We start from the raw sequence: 19,767 nt of genomic DNA on the forward strand, positions 1-19,767 counted from the left end.
CACCCCAGAAAAACATATATTTTCAGAAAGTAAACATTCCCCCGAATCCAATTTGGGTATGCAAAGCACCAAGCTGCTAAACATTCCTAAATTTGGCAATTTTGGTGACATTTCCAAAAATCACCTCAAAGCTTCCACCCTGCTGCATTGTATGTCCCACATACTATGGAGTTTCAAGATAAATCACCCCAAATATGAAAGCCTGGGGTCCTCTGATTAGTTTGATGCCCAATATGTTAAGGTCTACCCAAGCACATGGCATATGGGGGCCCCAAAATGAAGACCCCAATATGGTCTGTCATTTCAGGTGCTGCAAAATCAACACATTTACATAGTTTTGGGGGGCGGCAAAGGTAGAAAAAAGTACGTTCACCTCAGAAAACCATATATTTTCGTAAAGTACACATTCCCCTGAATCCAAATTGGGTATGCATGTCTTTCTACACCAAAGTACCAAGCTGCAAACCATTCCTAAATTTGGTGATTTTGGTGACATTTCCGAAAATCACCTAAAAATTTCTACCCCGCAGCATCGTATTACCCACATACTTTTAGGTATCAAGAGAAATCACCCCAAATATGAAAGCCTAGAGCCTAAGGTTCTCTGAATAGTTTGATGCCCAATATGTATAGGTGTACCCAAGCACGTGGCATATAGAGGCCCCAAAAGGAAGACCCCCAAATGGTCTGTCATTTCATGTACTGCAAAATCAACACATTTACATAGTTTTGGGGGGCGCAAAGGTAGGAAAAAGTACGTTCGCCCCAGAAAACCATATATTTTTGGAAATTACACATTCCCGCGAATCCAAATTGGGTATGCATGTCTTTGTACTCCAAAGTACCAAGTCGCAAGCCTTTCCTAAATTTGGCGATAAAAGCAACGGTTTTTACATTTCTGAAAATAGCCTAAAAATGTTGCAATTGGCCGCATTTATCTCACCCAACTTCTTACATACAATTGTAAAACACCATAAATACTGATGCCAAGGGTCTACTGAACAGTTTTATGCCCAATATGCATTGATATCCCAAGGAAGCTGGCATGTGCAGACCCCAAATGTAAATAGTGCATATGAGTTCTCTGCTGCCGATTCGCCTTCTGTAAACATAGACCATTGACTTCATATTATGTGCCTCAAGACCCTCCTAACAGCAAAGACCCCCCAAAACCATATGTTTTTTGCAAAGTACAAATTCTGACGAAACCAACCAAGATAAAGAAGTCTTTCTACACCAAACTGCAAGCTTTTCTAAACATAGAGATTTTTACAACATTTCTGAAAATCGCCTAAAAATGTTGCAGTTTGCCACATTTATTGCACACAATGTTTTACGTACAAAGAAAAATTACCCTAAATATGGACGTCAAGAGGTCTACTGAATAGTTTGATGCCCAATATGCATAGATTTATCAAAGTATGTGGTGTGTACGGGCCCCAAATGAAAAACATGCATATGAATTTTCATGCTGGCCAACTAAGCTGCTGAAAAGAGAACCCCAACTGTGCGTTATGTGCCGTAAGAAAAGACCCCAGAAAACCATATATTTTTGGAAAGCACATATTCTGACAGATCAATCTAAGTAAAATATATCTTTCTATACCAAAGCACAAAACAGCAAAACAGCAAAACTATACTAAAGATACATAAGGAACAATAATGCAGGGATAAAATTGCAATAAAACCACAAAAATTGTGCAAATCAATGAAATAACAAAATACCGACAGCGTAATTAGCGGCCGAAATCGATTATCAAATAGTTACGCTGCTGAAATAAACAGTTTTTAGGGGTAAAAAAACCACAAATTGGTGAAAGGAAAAAGTAAATAAAATAAAATGTGTATACATGTGTGTACACTTACAAGAATTGTGTGACAGTGTATAAGTGTGTATATAAGTGCATGTAAGTGCATGTAAGTGCATGTAAGTGCATGTAAGTGCATGTAAGTGCATGTAAGTGTAAAATGAAAAATGCAAAAAAACTTTTGTTTACTAAAATATGTGTGTGTGTGTGTGTGTGTGTGTGTGTGTGTGTGTGTGTGTGTGTGTGTATAATGTAGGTAAGTGTATGTAAGTGTGTTAAATAAAGGCCACTTACCTTTTCTGGGTGATCTGAGAGCTGGAGAAGTTGTTAGAGAAGCAATCTGCAGAGTCACAGCAAGCAGGAAGTGTGTGGGCGTCGCTGGAACACGAGGTAAGGAGGAGGAAGCAGTGCATCAAGGCAGACACGCGATTTGCTGTGTCTGTTTCTTTTCAGTCGGCCCTGCGACAATCCTGTCGCAGGACCGACATGACAGCCCCCCAGCCTTGTTGCCCAGGGGGCTGTCAATGCTGCTAAACCTCTGCAGAGTTAGCTAAAGCCGCTGATGCAGATTACAGCATGTTAAACTGCAAGCATGTACAAGGTACATGCTTGGCAGTTAAAGCCCTTGCCTGCCAGAACGTACGGTGTACGTGCTTGGCAGGCAAAGGGTTAATAAAACAATTTTTAAAAACAATTAGTATAAAATAGTCACATGTAGTCCATATAGGGCGCTGCACTTTTCCAGGGGTGGTTTTGCCGGCTAGCAATAAAGCTGGTAAAACCACCCCTGGAAAAGTGCACTATCTTTGGTTTCCATCTCTTTCCCTGCCTTGGAGTTAGGAGACTGGTGTACAATCAGAGGGATATCTGAATGGGAGTACATACTACATGCGAGATTAAACTGTTGGTCTGTAAATAGGAAATCCGGCCATTTGGTGAAGGTTCACTACGGTTTATGGGACTTAGCTGTGTTACAAAGAGCTATTAAAGCAGCATATGTATTATTGCAAAAGGAAGCAGTGAAAAATAGGCACCGTTAGATTAAGTGCAATCAAACATCGGGTTTTGCCTGTTTGAACAAAACTACTGCACCATATTAGTTTCTAACTTCTGTTGCCACAGGCGCTGGTCTTGATTTTTGTGTTAAGGATTAAGTATATCTTAGTTTGGATCAAATACAAGGTTTATTACTATGGAGAAAAAGGAAATAATTTTAAAAAATTTGGATTATTTGGATAAAGTGGAGCCTATGAGAGAATGCCTTTCCATTATTCTGAGCTTTCTGGATAACGGGTTTCCAGATAACGGATCCCATACCTGTACTAAAATTGTTCATGTTGCAGTCCCCTGATTTGGGACAGGCTGGTTATATGGATGGTTAGGTGCTATTAAAAAAGGCACTTGAGATGCCTAGGTTATTAACCTAGTGCAATTCAAGTCTACACACAATTCCCCCATCTTCCAGAATGTTGGTACTCACTCAAAAACTTCCAAGGGTACAGTGATATCATGAAGTTGCTGTCGACATTTGTCAATATCTTGCAAGCCGCTTATCAAAAAGTTCCTAGGAGGGAAGAGACATCCTATTAATATATATCCGTTAAATGCTTCTCCACCAGCATTAATTGAAATCAATGGTGATAAAACCTACACAATGGAAGTCACCCAAAATTGGCCCCGCAAAGCAAATAAAGTGATGCGTTGGTTTTACCACCGGCAATTTCAATTATTGCAACAATATCTCCCTGTCTGTCATTACCCTTACAAAGAAAGCAGACAATGAACATGTAGGAAATAGTGTCCCCTACATTGCCATGTGATTGATTTATTTGGCCCACTGAACAGCCATTTTACATATGATTTGATAACACGTGTGAAAAGTCTCATGAGGAAATCTCAAAATGTGAGTTGAGGTGAATCAACTGCCAGACTCCACACAGAGTAAGCTCTAACATACAAAAAAAAGACACAGGTCGAGTCAACAACACTCTCTCCAGAAGGTTTTCCCTATCTTAGGGCACTAGGCAGGACTACCCGCTCTCATTTGCCCTATCGATAGAACCGTTGGCCATAATGGTCCGACGAGATCATAGGTCTTAAATGTGGGAGACTTGAAGAAAAAATTGCATTGTATATAGATGCATTGTTTCTGGCTGATTCACACGGCTCTCTTAATCACGCACTGCACCTGGCAGACAAGTTTGGGGTATACAGTGGACTGGTCATTAACAAAGGGAAATCAATCCTGTTTTCAATAGAGACTGGACAAAGAGAGGGTGCAATTCACGGGTTGTGCTGGGTGCCTAGTTTCAGATATTTTGGAGTACAAGTCTCCCAAAATGATGTATCTGAGAATGTTGACCCAGTAGTAAATAGGTTTAAGGGCTCTTACACATGAGCGTTTTGACCTGCGCTCCCCTGCGTTCCGTTTTTTGGCGTTCAGCCGCAGGGGAGCGCAGGAATAGACGCAAGTCATTATTTGAAATGGGGCTGTACTCACTCAGGCGCGTGTAGGCGCCGAACGCAGGTTCAGACGCAACATGCTGCATTTTATGGCATAGATACTTCCAGCTCCATCATGCCATAGCAGCTGAATTTGGCTCCCTCACTTTTTAGACCAAAATACAACAACACGAGGAGAGGCTGTGGAGCCCTAGCTCCCGTAAACTGGTCTCTAACCTTTATAGAATTCTGATAAACTCTCTTGGAAACCCGTTTGTGAAAGCCGAACAATGTCATCCCCAATTTAGAGGATGAAGCATGGGAAGAGGCAATGAGTGATATTTATAATTTTTTAATTTCAACAAATGACAAAATGGTACAATTTAGAAACATACATTGCACATACATCACCCCAGTAAGACTTAAAGTCATGGGTAGGAGTCTCATGGGCAATCAGATGTCGATTTCTTTCATCTACTATGGTCCTGCCTCTTAGTGAGTAGATTCTGGGCTAAGGTAGTAGCTCATCTTACCAATGAGGTTCTGCTCCCTGGGGTGCTTACACAGGAGGTTAAAACCAGATGTCTATTACAAAAAAAACAAATAACCATTAAATGGGCTATCCCCAGCCCCTGACAGTAAAGCAATGTCAAAAGCTGGTCAATGATACACTTTCAGTAATAAAATTGACCTACTTAGCCAGACATTGTCCCCAAAATTTTGAAAAAATGTGGGAACCATGGCTGGAGACCCACACTGAAGCGAACCCCATGATGTAAGCAAAGAAATGAATTATAATGTATGACAGTATATTGTATGCTGCATGCTAAACGTGACCCGAAAACCCTCTGGTCCTGCGTGACCAAATGGAGCCTGAGATACCCTAGGCATGTTGCAGCCTAACACACTGCGAGATACTTGCTATAAAGTATGTGCCTGTTTCTTATATATTAATATGCTGCGGTCCTGCGAGACCAAGATATGCTGTTACAATGATACAATGGCACCACCAGTGTAAATGCTACTATACACAATGGCACCCCCATTGTAAATACTACTACACAGATACAATTGCATCCCAGTGTAAGTGATGTTATGCAGATACAGTGGCACTCCTAGGGTAAATGCTACTATTCAGATACAATGGCACCCACAGCATAAATACTGATATACAGATACAATGGCACCCCAGTGTAAATGCCTATATACAGATCATACAATGGCACCTCCAGGTTAAATGCGGATATACAGATAAAATGCTATGCATGGGAGATAATATACAGGCACAATACCCACAGGACTTTGCTACTCACAGCTTCTGATTGAGGCCAGTCTGGCTGCTGGGCTGAAAGTCGCTAACAATGATTCCCAGCTGCCGAATATTCTCCACGAACTTCTCCAAATGTTCCTCCAGGTTGTCAAACTTCTCAGCCATCCTGCAGTCCGAACCACCCCCGTTTTCCCGCTGGCACGAATTGCTACCAGTCCGTTCCCTACTTAACTTCAATCAGCATCTTCCTCTATCAAAAATAATATGAAGAACTAGGACAAGGGAAATGCCGTATCACAGCTCATTCGTTATTCTCTTTCCTTCCACTTCCGGGTTCAATCCCCCCTCCCCTTCCTCTGCCTACATACACTCACAGTCTGTTTGCGGCTGCTGTAGTGTGGGCATGAATAATGGTTGCATTGTATGTACTCGGGGTGTAAATAAAGTTGTAATTTTAATAATAAATATGTCTATTTACGGTTCACATCCAAATGACAGTTTAACGTCCTAATTTCTTTGTAGTCTTGTTTCTTCGGTAGCGATATAGGGGTAGGGTTTTCTGTGGATTAATTAATGCGCCTGCTAGTAGAGAATTGTGTTTACACTGGATCGCTCGGTAGAAAGATATTAAAGGAGAGTCTCCGCTGACAGGACAAAATCTGTGCATTTTTAAGTGTTATATTTCGCTATATCTTTAGTATGGGGTGAAGCGAGAGGGGGTGGTGGTGGTATACAAGTAGTGTTTACAGGCTACGGACTTCTGTATACTGTATATTACAGTATAGCTGTGGGCCTGTACTGAACCACAATGAAAGTCCAACTAGACCCTTTTTTGGGTCCAGAGATATCAGGGGTCATTTATGGTGACTTAGGAAAGAACTGCAAGATGCTCCCCTTATGGAAATGTAAGTACCACAGAGGGTTGCCACCTTTTCTTGAAAAAAATACAGTGGGATCAACCATAATTTTTACGGGCCAGGCCGGTAAAATACCGACCAGGTGGCAACCCTAGTACCACCAACCCCCTCAACTGCCTCTCATGAACACAGCATTGCCAAAAGCAGGCGGTGTTGCATTCACAGGGTTCGATGCAGGCCTCTGTGCTCCAAAATGGAGACCCTGATGACCCAATATAAACTACTAATATGTTATTAGCATGATAAGGAGCCATTACATGTCATATGTTTAATATGGGACCAGTATTAAATGTATGTTTGCAAATGCAAGGAGTCTGACTGGTAAAATTGAGCGCTCGAGGTGCTGGCAGCTGAATGAGTCCTATGACTGGGCAGTAAATACCAGTGGCTATAATTTGTTTCAGAGGGACTGAGGCAATAGAAAAAAAAGGAGGTGTATGTCTGTTTGTTAGCAGGATTAAAAACATATATAGGAGGAGTTGATAGAAAATTAGGGGGTTGAAACCTTATAGGTGGAACTCTTCACTGATTGTAAAGGGTCCAGCAAATTCATATTAAGGGTTTGGTATATACCTCCTAATGTAAGGGAATAGGATGAGGCTAAGCTCCTGATGCAAATGCAAAAGGCTGCTAGTTTGGGGGAAAGTAATGATAATGTGACAATTTTATGTCACAGGTTGTTGAGGAACCAACCAGTAATCTTGCTATACTGGATCTAGTGATCTCTAATGACACATAACTTATACTTATAGCAAATGTGCAAGTAAATGAACCTCTGGGTAATAGTGACCATCATTTAATGTCTGGTGCAAAAACAAATATACACTGGGGCAACAAAAACCTTGAATTTCAGAAAAGTTTAGCTCCTTATAGCAGAACTAAAGCCTAACTAAAGAAGTAGGGTAGAAATGTTGTAATTTATATTTTGTTCTTCTGTACTAGCCCAAGGCAACCATGGGCCTTTAGTAGGGAAGATCTAAACCTCCAAAAATGCCCCAGTAGCTCCCCGTCAACTTTCCAACTGAGTAACTGCACATGCTCTGTGCTGCTGTCAGTTACTGAGCTTAGGGACCAACTTACAATATACTGTAAATACCAAATAAAAATGTCACAATATAAGGCTGATTAGTACTTAATACAGATAATTACTACAGGTCAGCTCAGAAACCAGTGCAGTTAGCATCAGAATTGAATTATCAGCTTAGTATAGTATATTACGAACAAATCTAATTTTCTGCTTGTAAATTTGCGACGACCCATGGCATTTGCCTTTTTTTAAAATATATTCATTATTTTCAGTTTTATATTTTCAAAAAACATAAACAAAACAACGAATAAAGACAAAATAAAAGGCATAGTTCTTATATCATAAACACCATATGTTTATATTAACATCCTATAGGGTAAGTTTTCTATCTTTGCATATTCTTGACAGTTATTTTCCCTTTAGGCTTGTCTTTCGTTCTTGAGTTGACATTCTCTAACTATGCATAACTACACTATTACAAACTGTAACAACAGGGGGGACACAGCTCTATATCACTTTCTTTTCTCTCCTTCTCATCATATAAGGAGAGTTATTGAACCCATATTAATTACATGTTATAGTTTGTTACTCAGGTCACATCATATTGAAATTAATGACAATTTTTTCTTTTTTTCCCCCTCCCCCTTATCATATACCTATCTTTGATTATCGCCCTTAGATAACTAATATGTTATTTTATTCCGGTAAATCTTTAAAGAGTGTCCATGCAGACCATATACAAACATTATTATCTTGTGTGTTGTTAGAGTAAGATAATTCTTCCATCCGCATGAATTAAGTTCTGTTTTTCAGTCACCAACTGGTGGTGTATGGTTCTTATGCAAAAGCTAATAGCGATTTTTCTGTGATAGTGATGTTGTGAGGTGGGGGGATTGACAAAAGTGCCAAAGCAGGGTCCTAGGGGAGATCTGTGGCTGTTATTTGCGAAGTGTAACTATTATTGCTGTCCAGTATCCTTGTATCATATGACATTCCCACCAAACATGTATCATGTTCTGGAGGTTACATCTCCAGCACAACCCCCTTTTGTTTTTGCTATTGTAGCCTGAAGCTTTGGCTAAGCTTCATGTGGTTTGTAGCACCCTCCATACCCACCCCGATCAACTAATGGTGGCCCTATGTTTTTAACCGCACCAAATCACACTTCTGACTCCCATTTACATTCACTTTACTTATTACTACATTTATTTAATTTGTCCTTTACTTATTTTAGTTCACATTTTTCTTATTTATACCTGTACTAACACATATACATATATACACACTTTCTAAGTATGCACTTATATATTTAATTTTACTTTGTCTTTACCATTTTCATAATACACTTTTTTTTAAAAATGGGTGTTGGTTTTGGGCAATCACTCTCTCTCTCTTAAAAGCTGCAAGTTAGCAGCGGGGGAGGATTTAGCCCTCAGACAGAAACCAAGGTTCAGCAGACTTCTACTTTAACTAATGCTATTATGCAGAGAGGCACAGGATCCTCAATACTATGACTGGAGGTAAACAAGTTAGGGACTGCCATATGGGGTTTACCTTGACGTGGTATGGTGGCTTTTCAACTTTATGATCATAACTTTGTAACTAAAAACCCCTGTCTTTGTGAACACATGCATTTGCATCTACTGAATTACTTAGCCAGGGGCCCAGGGAATGTGCACTGACCCATTTGGTTATGTCAGTAGCACTTCCCTTATACTTGTATACATTTCTACTTAGCAATGTGAGTGCTCCCAAAACCCCCTTTTGTATTTACATCTCCAGCACTTGCTGGACGAGGTTGTAAACATCTTATGCAAAACCGATAAACATCTATACCAGCGCAAGAGGATTTTGTAATTGGTTTCCTGAGCCTTTCCAGCAGTTGCCATATTATGTGTCAGCTTAAAGCTTGTGTGCCACTCTACCTCTGTTATTCTACGTTTGAGGTCTTGTGTCCACTTTTCTGTGAATCCTGGGAGGTGTAACTGTTTGAGGTTCCGAATTACAGTATATTGTAAATTTGTGAAATGGTATGTCTTGGGGGCTCTTCAGATCGTCAAATGGTGTGGTGTCTGTTAGCAATTTATTTTTCTTAGGTTGCATCTGAAACCAATGTACTAATTGATGGTACATAAATGTAAAGGGAAAGTAATCTGCTTGTTCACCTACTATGGTATTAAGGGGGGCTATTCCCGTAGGTTTTTTAACTAGTATAAAGGGGAATGTTTCCTGTTTTCGTTTATGGAGGAAGCCTTTATTTAAAATTCCTGATGGGAAGGAGGGGTTCCCAATAGGAGGGGTCATCGGTCCTGGTCGTTATGAGAGTGGGTATAAATATTTTGGTAGTATCACCATTTTATGGCATTAATTCTACCATACCATGTTAATTTTAAAAGTTCCATGCTTTTAGGTCCTGTTTAGGTTGATTCAGCAATTTATTATAGTTTAAAGCTGCTGTCAGATACAGATCCCGTGGTATTTGTATCCCCAAATATTTACTTTGTTTGCCAAGCAAATGGAAAATTTTCCCTCACACGTTGGGAGTCCCCCTGAGAGAGAGATTTAATGCTTCTGATTTCGTAGCATTTATTTTAAAATTGCTGTATATCACAAATTTCAGTAGCTCTGTGAGTAGTGGGGTATACAATTTCTTTGTTGGCCCAGCTCCTCAGTGATTCCTTTTCTTATCAGAGGGGTGCATGCCACATCATGTGTTCACCTTCACATGCTTTTTCAGAACAAATACAAGGAATTGGCAGCACTCCCAATTGTAGTATAAAACCGCCTTTATTCTTTCATATATATCATGGCAGCAGCAACGTTTAGGACCTATAATGGTCCTTTTTCAAGCTGACAAATTTAATATTTTTAGGGGAATAAAGACTTGAAGAGATGTCGCTGACAATAGTTTTGCTACATCTGAAAACTAATTTGATATCATCCAATACTGACTGATGTAATTGTGGATTCATTTTGAGAATGTCTAATCTTTTTTTAATATAGACTGTCTGCTATAGGGAGCAATAAAGTGGGTTTCGCATCATGCAGTTTTTTGTCCAAATTGTTAGTCTCTTTTATTGCGCCTCCATATTTGTTACTATTCTTGGTAGTGTTAATTATAAGCTCTTGTCTGGAAGTAGACACTGCTGGGGCTGGGGAAGACCCAGCGGTCTTGGTACACATAGGTACCAATGACAAAGTTAGAGGAGGTGGTGAAGTCCTCAAGAACGATTTTAAAAAAAACTAGGTGTAAAGTTGAGGGTGAGGACTTCCAATGTAATTTTCTCAGAGATATTACCTGAGCCACAAGCAACACTAAGGAGACAGCAGAAGCGTAGGGAGATTAATGCGTGGCTGAGAGATTGGTGTAGGGAGGAGGGTTTTGGGTTTTTGGAGAACTGGGCTGATTTCTCAGTCAGCTACAGGCTCTTTGCTAGGGATGGGCTGCACCTCAATGATGATGACGCAGCTGTTTTGGGGGAGAAGATGGCTAGAGGGTTGGAGGAGATTTTAAACTAGGTGTGGGGGGGTTCAGTAAAAGATTCAGCGGAAGACAGGTTAGATGAGATAGTGATAGAAAGGGAAAATGGGGGAGGAGATTTGGCTGGGGATACTGTTAGGGAGGACCACATGTCATATGTTTAATATGGTACCAGTATTAAATGTATGTTTGCAAATGCAAGGAGTCTGACTGATAAAATGGGAGAGCTGGAGGTGCTGGCGCTGGAGGTAAAATATGATGTGATTGGTGTGGCCGAAACATGGCTGAATGAGTCGCATGACTGGGCAGTAAATATCAGTGGCTGTACTTTGTTTCGGAGGGACAGAGGCAATAGAAAAGGAGGAGGGGTATGTCTGTTTGTTAGGCAGGATTTAAAAGCTTATATAAAGGAGGAGGTTATGTTAGAAAATGAGGGGGCAGAAGTCTTATGGTGGAGTTCTTCACCAATTGTAAAGAGTCCAGCAAATTAATTGTAGGCATATGCTATAGACCCCCTAATGTAAGTGAGGAGGAGGCGAAGCTCCTCATGCAAATAGAAAAGGCTGCTAGTTTGGGTAAAGTAATGATAATGGGAGATTTTTATTACCCAGATATTGACTGGAGCAACAGTACTGCCAGATCAGTTAATGGGAACAGATTTATAAACTTGTTGCTTGACAATTTTATGGCACAGGTTGTTGAGGAGCCTACCAGAAAAAATGCTATTCTGGATTTAGTGATCTCAAATGACCCAGAACTTATAGCAAATGTGCAAGTCATTGAACCCCAGGGTAATAGTAACCATAATGTTATATCATTTAATTTTAGTAACAAATATATACTGGGGCAACAAAAACCATGTATTTTGCAAAAGCTAATTTTAGTGCCTTGAGGGCTGCCCTGCAGAGCATTGATTGGGGCATTAGGTTTTCAGCTAATAACACAGAACAGAAATGGTTGTCATTTAAAATTATATTAAATCATTACTGTTCTCCATTTATTCCCTTAAGAAGTAAATGTAGAATCATCCTATGTGGCTTAATACAGAAGTAAAGAAGTTAATTGGGAAGAAGAGAAAGGCATTTAAAAACTACAAATCTGTTGGTACAGAAGCTGCATTTAATTAATATAAACACTGTAATAAATGTTGTAAATCGGCAATCCGGAAAGCAAATGAAGAGTTTATTGCGATGGAGGTGAAAACTAACCCTAAAAAGTTTTTTAAATATATTAATAGTAAAAAGATGCAGGTTGAGAGTGTTGCTCCATTAAATAATGGTACCAGTATGGTTGTAACAGATACAGAAAAGGCAAATGTGTTAAATCAGTTCTTTTCTTCAGCGTATACAATAGAGGAGTCTGAGTTCACAGGCTCACTTTATAACTGCACGAATGGTTCAGCTCAATCTAGTCAGTGGCTGACTCAGGATATGATTCAAAAAGCTTTAATACAAATTAATGTAAACAAGGCTCCAGGGCCTGATGGCATACACCCTCGGGTTCTAAGAGAGCTTAGTTCAGTTTTAGACCAGCCCCTATTTCTGATTTTCTCAGATTCACTTTCATCTGGTATGGTGCCTATGGATTGGAGAACAGCTGATGTTATTCCAATATTTAAAAAGGGATTACGATCTCAGCCTGGCAATTATAGGCCAGTAAGCTTGACATCTGTGGTGGGCAAATTATTTGAAGACTTATTAAGGGATCGCATTCAAAATGTCCTAGTGAATGGCATTATGAGCCGCAATCAGCATGGCTTTATGAAGGATAGGTCATGTCAGACAAATTTGATTGCTTTTTATGATGAGGTAAGTAAGATGCTGGACAGTGGGGGGGGGGGCAGTAGATGTGATCTATGGATTTTGCCAAAGCGTTTGATACTGTGCCCCACAAACGACTGCTTTCTAAACTAAGGTCTGTTGGGCTTAATGAAGTCGTTTGCACATGGATAGGAAACTGGCTACAGGATACTGAGGGTGGTTGTTAAAGGTACATTCTCTACTTGGAGTAAGGTTCTTAGTGGGGTCCCCCAGGGCTCGGTATTAGGTATTACGTCCACTTTTATTTAACTTGTTCATTAATGACTTATGGGAGGGTGTTGTAAGTAATATATCAGTGTTTGCAGATGACACAAAACTATCCAGCCCAATTAATTCAATTTAAGATGTGGCATCCTTGCAACATGATCTTGACAAACTGGGCAGCTAAGTGGCAAATGAGATTCAATATTGATAAATGTAAAGTCATGCACTTGGGATGTAAAAATATCCAAGCCACTTATACCCTTAATGGTACTGCCCTAGGCAAATCCATTATGGAAAAGGATCTTGGAGTCCTTGTAGATGATAAACATGGCTGTAGCAAGCAATGCCAGTCAGCAGCATCAAGGGCAAATAAGGTCTTGAGCTGTATTAAAAGGGGCATACTGTAGAGTCAAGGGGGGGGTCATTCTTCCACTGTATAGAGCACTTGTAAGGCCCCATCTAGAATATGCCATACAGTTTTGGTCTCCATCACTCTAACAGGACATTATTGTATTATAGAGGGTACAGAGAAGGGCAACTAAGCTGGTGAAAGGTATTGAAAATGAGGAAAGACTGGCCAAATTGGGGATGTTCACGCTGGAGAAGAGGCACTTAAGGGGTGATGTGATAACTATGTATATACTAAATATATAAGGGGATCATATAATTATCTCTATAATGCTTTATTTACCAATAGGTCATTCCAGCTGACACAAGGTCACCCATTCCGATTAGAAGAAAAGAGGTTCCGCCTAGAGTCCTGCGCGGGTCCATTTTTTGGGACCCGAACCCGACCCGTACCCGCACCCGCAACCCGCATTCTTACCCGCTTGGACCCGCAACCCGACCCGACCCGCAAGTACCTTCTCTGCAATCCGGACCCGCGACCCGCTGACCATCAAGAATCAGGAAGTGCTGTCATTATAAACCGGAAGTGACATCATCGGAAGTAGATATGATCAGAAAAAAGGGAGTAAACCGGAAGTGCTGTCATTGTGTACCGGAAATGACATCATCGGAAGTGGGCGTGACCAGAAAAAAGGAGCAAATATTTATATTGAGAAGACCCGCAGCCCGACCCGCAACCCGCAAACCCGCAGAACCGCCGACCCGCGGGTATACCCGCACCTTGAACTTCAACGAAAAACCCGCATGGTACTGCAGGTTTTTGCGGGTAACCCGCGGGTACTCGCGGGTACCCGACCCGCTGCAGGACTCTAGTTCCGCCTAAATATTCGGAAGGGGTTTTTTACAGTGAGAGCTGTGAAGATGTGGAATTCTCTCCCTGAATTAGTCATACAGGCTGATACATTAAATAGCTTTAACAAGCGTTTGGATGGCTTTTTAGCAAGTGAGGGAATACTGGGTTATGGGATATAGCTCATAGTACAAGTTGATCCAGGGACTAGTCCGATTGCCATTGTAATTTTTCCCCCTCTGAGGCAAATTGGTGAGGCTTCAGATGGGTTTTTTGCCTTCCTCTGAATCAACTGGCAGTTAGGCAGATATAATAAAAAATAAATAAAAAAAAAGGTCAATGGGCGTCTGAATAATTTTAATGTGTGTGTCAATTTTACTAGCGCCAATTTTTCATTTTGATGCAGCGGAATTTTTGCCGGCAAATTAATTCGCTTGCAATGAAATGTGGTAATTCTCAGCGGATTTGTGTCTGGCGAATTTATTGGCCCATCACTAACCCTAATCACCAAGGCTACACGTACTACATAGACTTTAGGGGTCATTTATAACTACAGTTGCCATGTTTTTTACCCCAATGCAGATGAAATGTCTGACACAGACAGAGATATCTTTCAGGCCCCTAAAATGTTTAGAGTTTGACTTGTTTTACCAATATTTATTGAAACTGTATATGAATTAGGGCCTTATGGGGCCCCTATACCTCCTGGCCCACCCTGCAGCCGCAGGGTGTACTTCCTCTGTAGTTACCCCCCTGCTTCTGGTACATTTATTACAACATGGCAGGTAGTTGTGGCCTGTCCCATTCTTGCTCTCAGCTTAGACAGGAAGAGGGAAACAGGAACAGGAGTGAATCATAAGACAATGGAAAAACAGCAGGAATGCCCTTAACTAAAATGGCCACACAAGCAGCTTACTACAATAAGAATAGCCATTTCACCTAAAATGATCATATTTATATTTTGCATACTTTTCTTTCTCTACAATCATTATAAGTGCAGCATTATATTTCTCAGCCATTTGTAAGAACTTCCAATTATGAACCTGTAGTGTTTAACAGCAGTCCTTTTAGGAAATGTTTGTTCATGTTTATTACTATGCAGCAGAGGGGACATTAGAGGGTGCCCTCTATAGCAGGCCAGATAATATGCCTTAGGGATGATGCAGACATGTGGAGCAGAGCTGGCAACTTCTCATCTTGTTTGTTATATGGCAATAAGCTTTGTTCTTATTGGTTCATGAATGTGACTGACCGTATTGCTTCACAGAATGGATATTTTATCTGTTTTGTGAAACAAAACTTTCATTTTGTGGAAAGAATGAATCCTGTACTATAAAATCTCGCTTTCTGTCACAAATATCTATTTTGTCATTCAAATCTAGCTTGACATGCACTAATTAGTTACACTATTATATATTATATATTATGTCCAAGTTTTTTTACATAATTCATTCTGTAAGTAACTTTGCACATAAGTGCGTCCGTTACATGGAGGTTATACATTTGTGAGACAGATTGCTTGTTAAAATGTACAGAATGGTTAGGGCCGAGAGATAAGATAAGAGCCTCATGGGATTGTTGGGGCTAAGTTTAAAGGTTAATTACCGGGCAGGTGGGCTAGTGATTTAGCGATTGGCTGCAGGTGCCAGGGGTAGGGGCGAAGGTTATAAATACCATTGCAGCAGTGTAGTCGGTCTTTTGGGATCTGCGCCGGCTGGAGCGAGCGTCAACCTTAGTCTCAGGAGAGATAAAGTCACGAGGAGCAGAAATGGAGGAGCTAATAGAAAGAATGCAACAGAAGGCTTATGGCGTGTTTGGAAGCAGCACCGATATCCCCGCTCATATTTGAAGAGGAGCCAGTAAGGTAGGAGGTCATTCTGATGGAGATTAATGACGTTCAGGAGGAGGAAGAGCCCGTGTTAAAGAGGCCACGCGCTACCAGAAGCCAGCAACGTAAATCAAGCCGTCGTTCATTTAGCCCAGCGTCTCAAAGCAGAGGAATGGGGAACAGAGCAGAGAACAGGAGCACTCGTTCAGGAGGGGGCAGCAGCACTACTTTTCCGACAAAGAAGAAAACTACTACCTGGTCCAGCCAGTATCAGCAAGATATGGCTTTTACATCGCAAGCCAGTCAAAGACAGGATAAGCAACCGGAGGAACCCATAGAGGGTGAGTTAGTACCTCATGTTGCTAAGCTAGGTGAAGCGGTAAATGCTTTAACAAAATGTTAAATGTTTTTAAGGATGCCGGGAGTGGGGCAGTCTGTGACACAGTTACTGAGTCTAGGGGTCTGTCAGTGAGCCTGGTGCACAGAGGTTGCAAAGTTTATCATTGGTGTATGCTATAAACCACCTCGTATAAGTGTCGAGTATGAAGCCCAGCTACTCTTGCAGATACAAGCGGCTTCACAGCTGGGTCAAGTTGTTGCTATGGGTGACTTCAATTATCCAGACATTGACTGGGGTAATGGGGTTGCTAAGACAGAAAAAGCTAGTAGGTTTGTAAATATGCTGAATGACAACTTTTTATTCCAGCTCGTTCAAGAACCTACTAGGAATAACTCTCTTTTGGACCTTGTAATAACTAACAATACTGAACTCATCTCTAACATTTGTGTGGGTGAGCATTTAGGGAATAGTGATCATAACATGGTCTCCTTTGAGATTCTGTTGCAGAAGCAATTCTATAAGGGAGTAACTAAAACACTAAATTTCAGACGTGCAAACTTTGACAGTATAAGGGCATCTCTGCAACATATTAAGTGGGAAATGCTTTTCACAGGGTTAAACACAGAACAAAAATGGGAAGTCTTTAAAATGCTGCTTAATAAATATACTTGTCAGTATATTCCACTTGTAAGCAAGGAACGTCGTTGCAAAGCAAAACCTTTTTGGTTCAATAGAAGCGTTGGTGTTGAGGTGGGTAAGAAAAGACGTGCTTTTAAGGCTTTCAAGTTAGCTGGTACAGCCGAAACATTTATAAGGTACAAGGAGGCCAATAAATCATGCAAAGAAGCTATAAGGCAAGCTAAAATTGCTATAGAAAAGGATATTGCAGCAAGCAGTAAAAAAAATCCAAAATTATTTTTAAATATGTCAATAGTAAAAAAATGAAGCAGGAAGGGGTGGGACCCTTACTATCAGAGGGGGGTCAGCTGGTTGATGAAAACAAAATAAAAGCGCAGATTCTGAACTCGTATTTTTCATCTGTCTACACAAATGAAGAACCAGTAAGTGAAGGTTTCCTTCTTAACACTCCCAATTCTAGTAATACAACTAATGATGCATGGTTCACACATGAAGAAATTCAAAAGAGACTTGAACATGTTAAGATTAACAAAGGTCCAGGGCCAGATGGTATTCATCCCAGGGTAATTAGCGAGCTTAGCTCTGTGATTGCCAAACCTCTTTACTTAATTTTTCAGGATTCATTGAGATGTGGCATAGTGCCGAGAGACTGGCGAATTGCTAATGTGGTGCCTCTATTCAAAAAAGGATCCCGTTCTCAGCCTCAAAACTATAGGCCAGTTAGTCTGACGTCAGTATTAGGAAAGCTTTTCGAAGGGTTAATAAAGGATAAGATACTGGACTTCATAGCAAATCATAATACTATGAGTTTGTGCCAGCATGGTTTTATGCGTAATAGATCTTGCCAGACTAACTTAATTTCTTTTTATGAGAATGTAAGTAGAGACCTCGATTCTGGGATGGCAGTGGATGTTATTTACTTAGACTTTGCTAAAGCATTTGATACAGTGCCACACAAAAGGTTACTGGTTAAATTAAGGAATGTTGGCCTGGAACATAGTATTTGTACCTGGATAGAGAACTGGCTAAAAGATAGACTACAAAGAGTGGTGGTAAATGGAACATTTTCTAATTGGACCAGTGTTGTTAGTGGAGTACCGCAGGGCTCTGTACTAGGTCCCTTGCTTTTCAACTTGTTTATTAATGACCTGGAGGTGGGCATTGAAAGTACTGTTTCTATTTTTGCAGATGATACTAAATTGTGCAGAACTATAGGTTCCATGCAGGATGCTGCCACTTTGCAAAGTGATCTGTCTAAACTGGAAAACTGGGCAGCAAACTGGAAAATGAGGTTCAATGTTGATAAATGCAAGGTTATGCACTTTGGCAAAAATAATATAAATGCAAGTTATACACTAAATGGCAATGTGTTGGGAGTTTACTTAAATGAAAAGGATCTAGGGGTCTTTGTAGATAACACGTTGTCTAATTCTGGGCAGTGTCATTCTGTGGCTACTAAAGCAAATAAAGTTCTGTCTTGCATAAAAAAGGGCATTAACTCAAGGGATGAAAACATAATTATGCCTCTTTATAGGTCCCTGGTAAGGCCTCATCTGGAGTATGCAGTTCAGTTTTGGACTCCAGTCCTTAAGAGGGATATAAATGAGCTGGAGAGAGTGCAGAGACGTGCAACTAAATTGGTTAGAGGGACGGAAGACTTAAATTATGAGGGTAGACTGTCAAGGTTGGGGTTGTTTTCTCTGGAAAAAAGGCGCTTGCGAGGGGACATGATTACACTTTACAAGTACATTAGAGGACATTATAGACAAATGGCAGGGGACCTTTTTACCCATAAAGTAGATCACCGTACCAGAGGCCACCCCTTTAGACTAGAAGAAAAGAACTTTCATTTGAAGCAACGTAGAGGGTTCTTCACAGTCAGGACAGTGAGGTTGTGGAATGCACTGCCGGGTGATGTTGTGATGGCTGATTCAGTTAATGCCTTTAAGAATGGCTTGGATGATTTTTTGGACAGACATAATATTAAAGGCTATTGTGATACTAAACTCTATAGTTAATATAGGTATGGGTATATAGAATTTTAATTAAAAGTAGGGAGGGGTGTGTGTATGGATGCTGGGTTTTCATTTGGAGGGGTTGTACTTGATGGACTTTGTCTTTTTTCAACCCAATTTAACTATGTAACTATGTAAAGTGTGGCAAATGTGTGGGTGCATAGTCAGGAAGATCCATTACCAAGGTTAAGTAATGTGTCGGTGATGCGCTCTCAAGGGGTGGCAGAAACTTGTTTTAAAGAAGCTATGGGGTGTGAAGTTTCTCCATTGGGTTTTCATTTGGCACCTAGTTTAAAAGAAAAAAATTGGCGTGGAGAGTACATTGATTTGTTATCACTGCTTCCAGCATCAAAAGAATTTCTTGCAAATAGTGACAAAAGGGTTGAAGATAAAACAGAGGAGGATAGAAGGAGACCTATCCCTCGGTCATTTAATAACTGGTTGCAAGCGTTTTGTATATTTTCCAGTGTGTTGGGTGAAAAGTTCCCAGAGAAATGCACAGGGCTTTTTCAACACGTGGACATTATTTTGGAAGCGTAAAAAAATTTTGCTGGAATGGCATGGTTTAATTATGATGAAGTTTTTAGACAAAAATTGGCAGTGCATAGAGGCTTAAGGTGGGGTATGAAAGATGTTGGCCTATGGGTCAGCTTAATGCTTCCCCAGAGAAGTGCTTTTAGTATGCAAAGACAAAACCAGACAAGCCAATTGCATAAGAAAGGTTTTTGTTGGGCGTATAATGAGAATCAATGCAAGTTTGCAAATTGTCGTTTCAAGC

The 19,767-nt window shown here is 40.5% G+C and overlaps 1 protein-coding gene across 4 annotated transcripts in view; it reads right to left on the bottom strand.

The window, feature by feature from the left end:
• LOC108719076 (mediator of RNA polymerase II transcription subunit 10-like) overlaps window positions 1-5,894 on the bottom strand; it is a 30,427-nt gene extending 24,533 nt beyond the window's left edge. The window contains exons 1-3 of one of the 4 annotated variants that reach the window (XM_041566235.1): window positions 5,564-5,894; window positions 4,657-4,835; window positions 3,289-3,372 (exon numbers count right to left, since the gene is read on the bottom strand). In XM_041566235.1, the coding sequence (XP_041422169.1) occupies window positions 3,289-3,372; window positions 4,657-4,697 (125 nt within the window). In that variant the 5' untranslated portion in view covers window positions 4,698-4,835; window positions 5,564-5,894. The remainder of the gene's footprint in view (window positions 1-3,288; window positions 3,373-4,656; window positions 4,836-5,563) is intronic. The other 3 variants (XM_041566234.1, XM_018267686.2, XM_018267687.2) reach the window with 3 other exon arrangements.
• Between the last annotated feature and the right edge of the window lie 13,873 nt (window positions 5,895-19,767).

The sequence above is a fragment of the Xenopus laevis genome, chromosome 6L (genome assembly GCF_017654675.1).
Source record: "Xenopus laevis strain J_2021 chromosome 6L, Xenopus_laevis_v10.1, whole genome shotgun sequence".
Classification (NCBI taxonomy): domain Eukaryota; kingdom Metazoa; phylum Chordata; class Amphibia; order Anura; family Pipidae; genus Xenopus; species Xenopus laevis.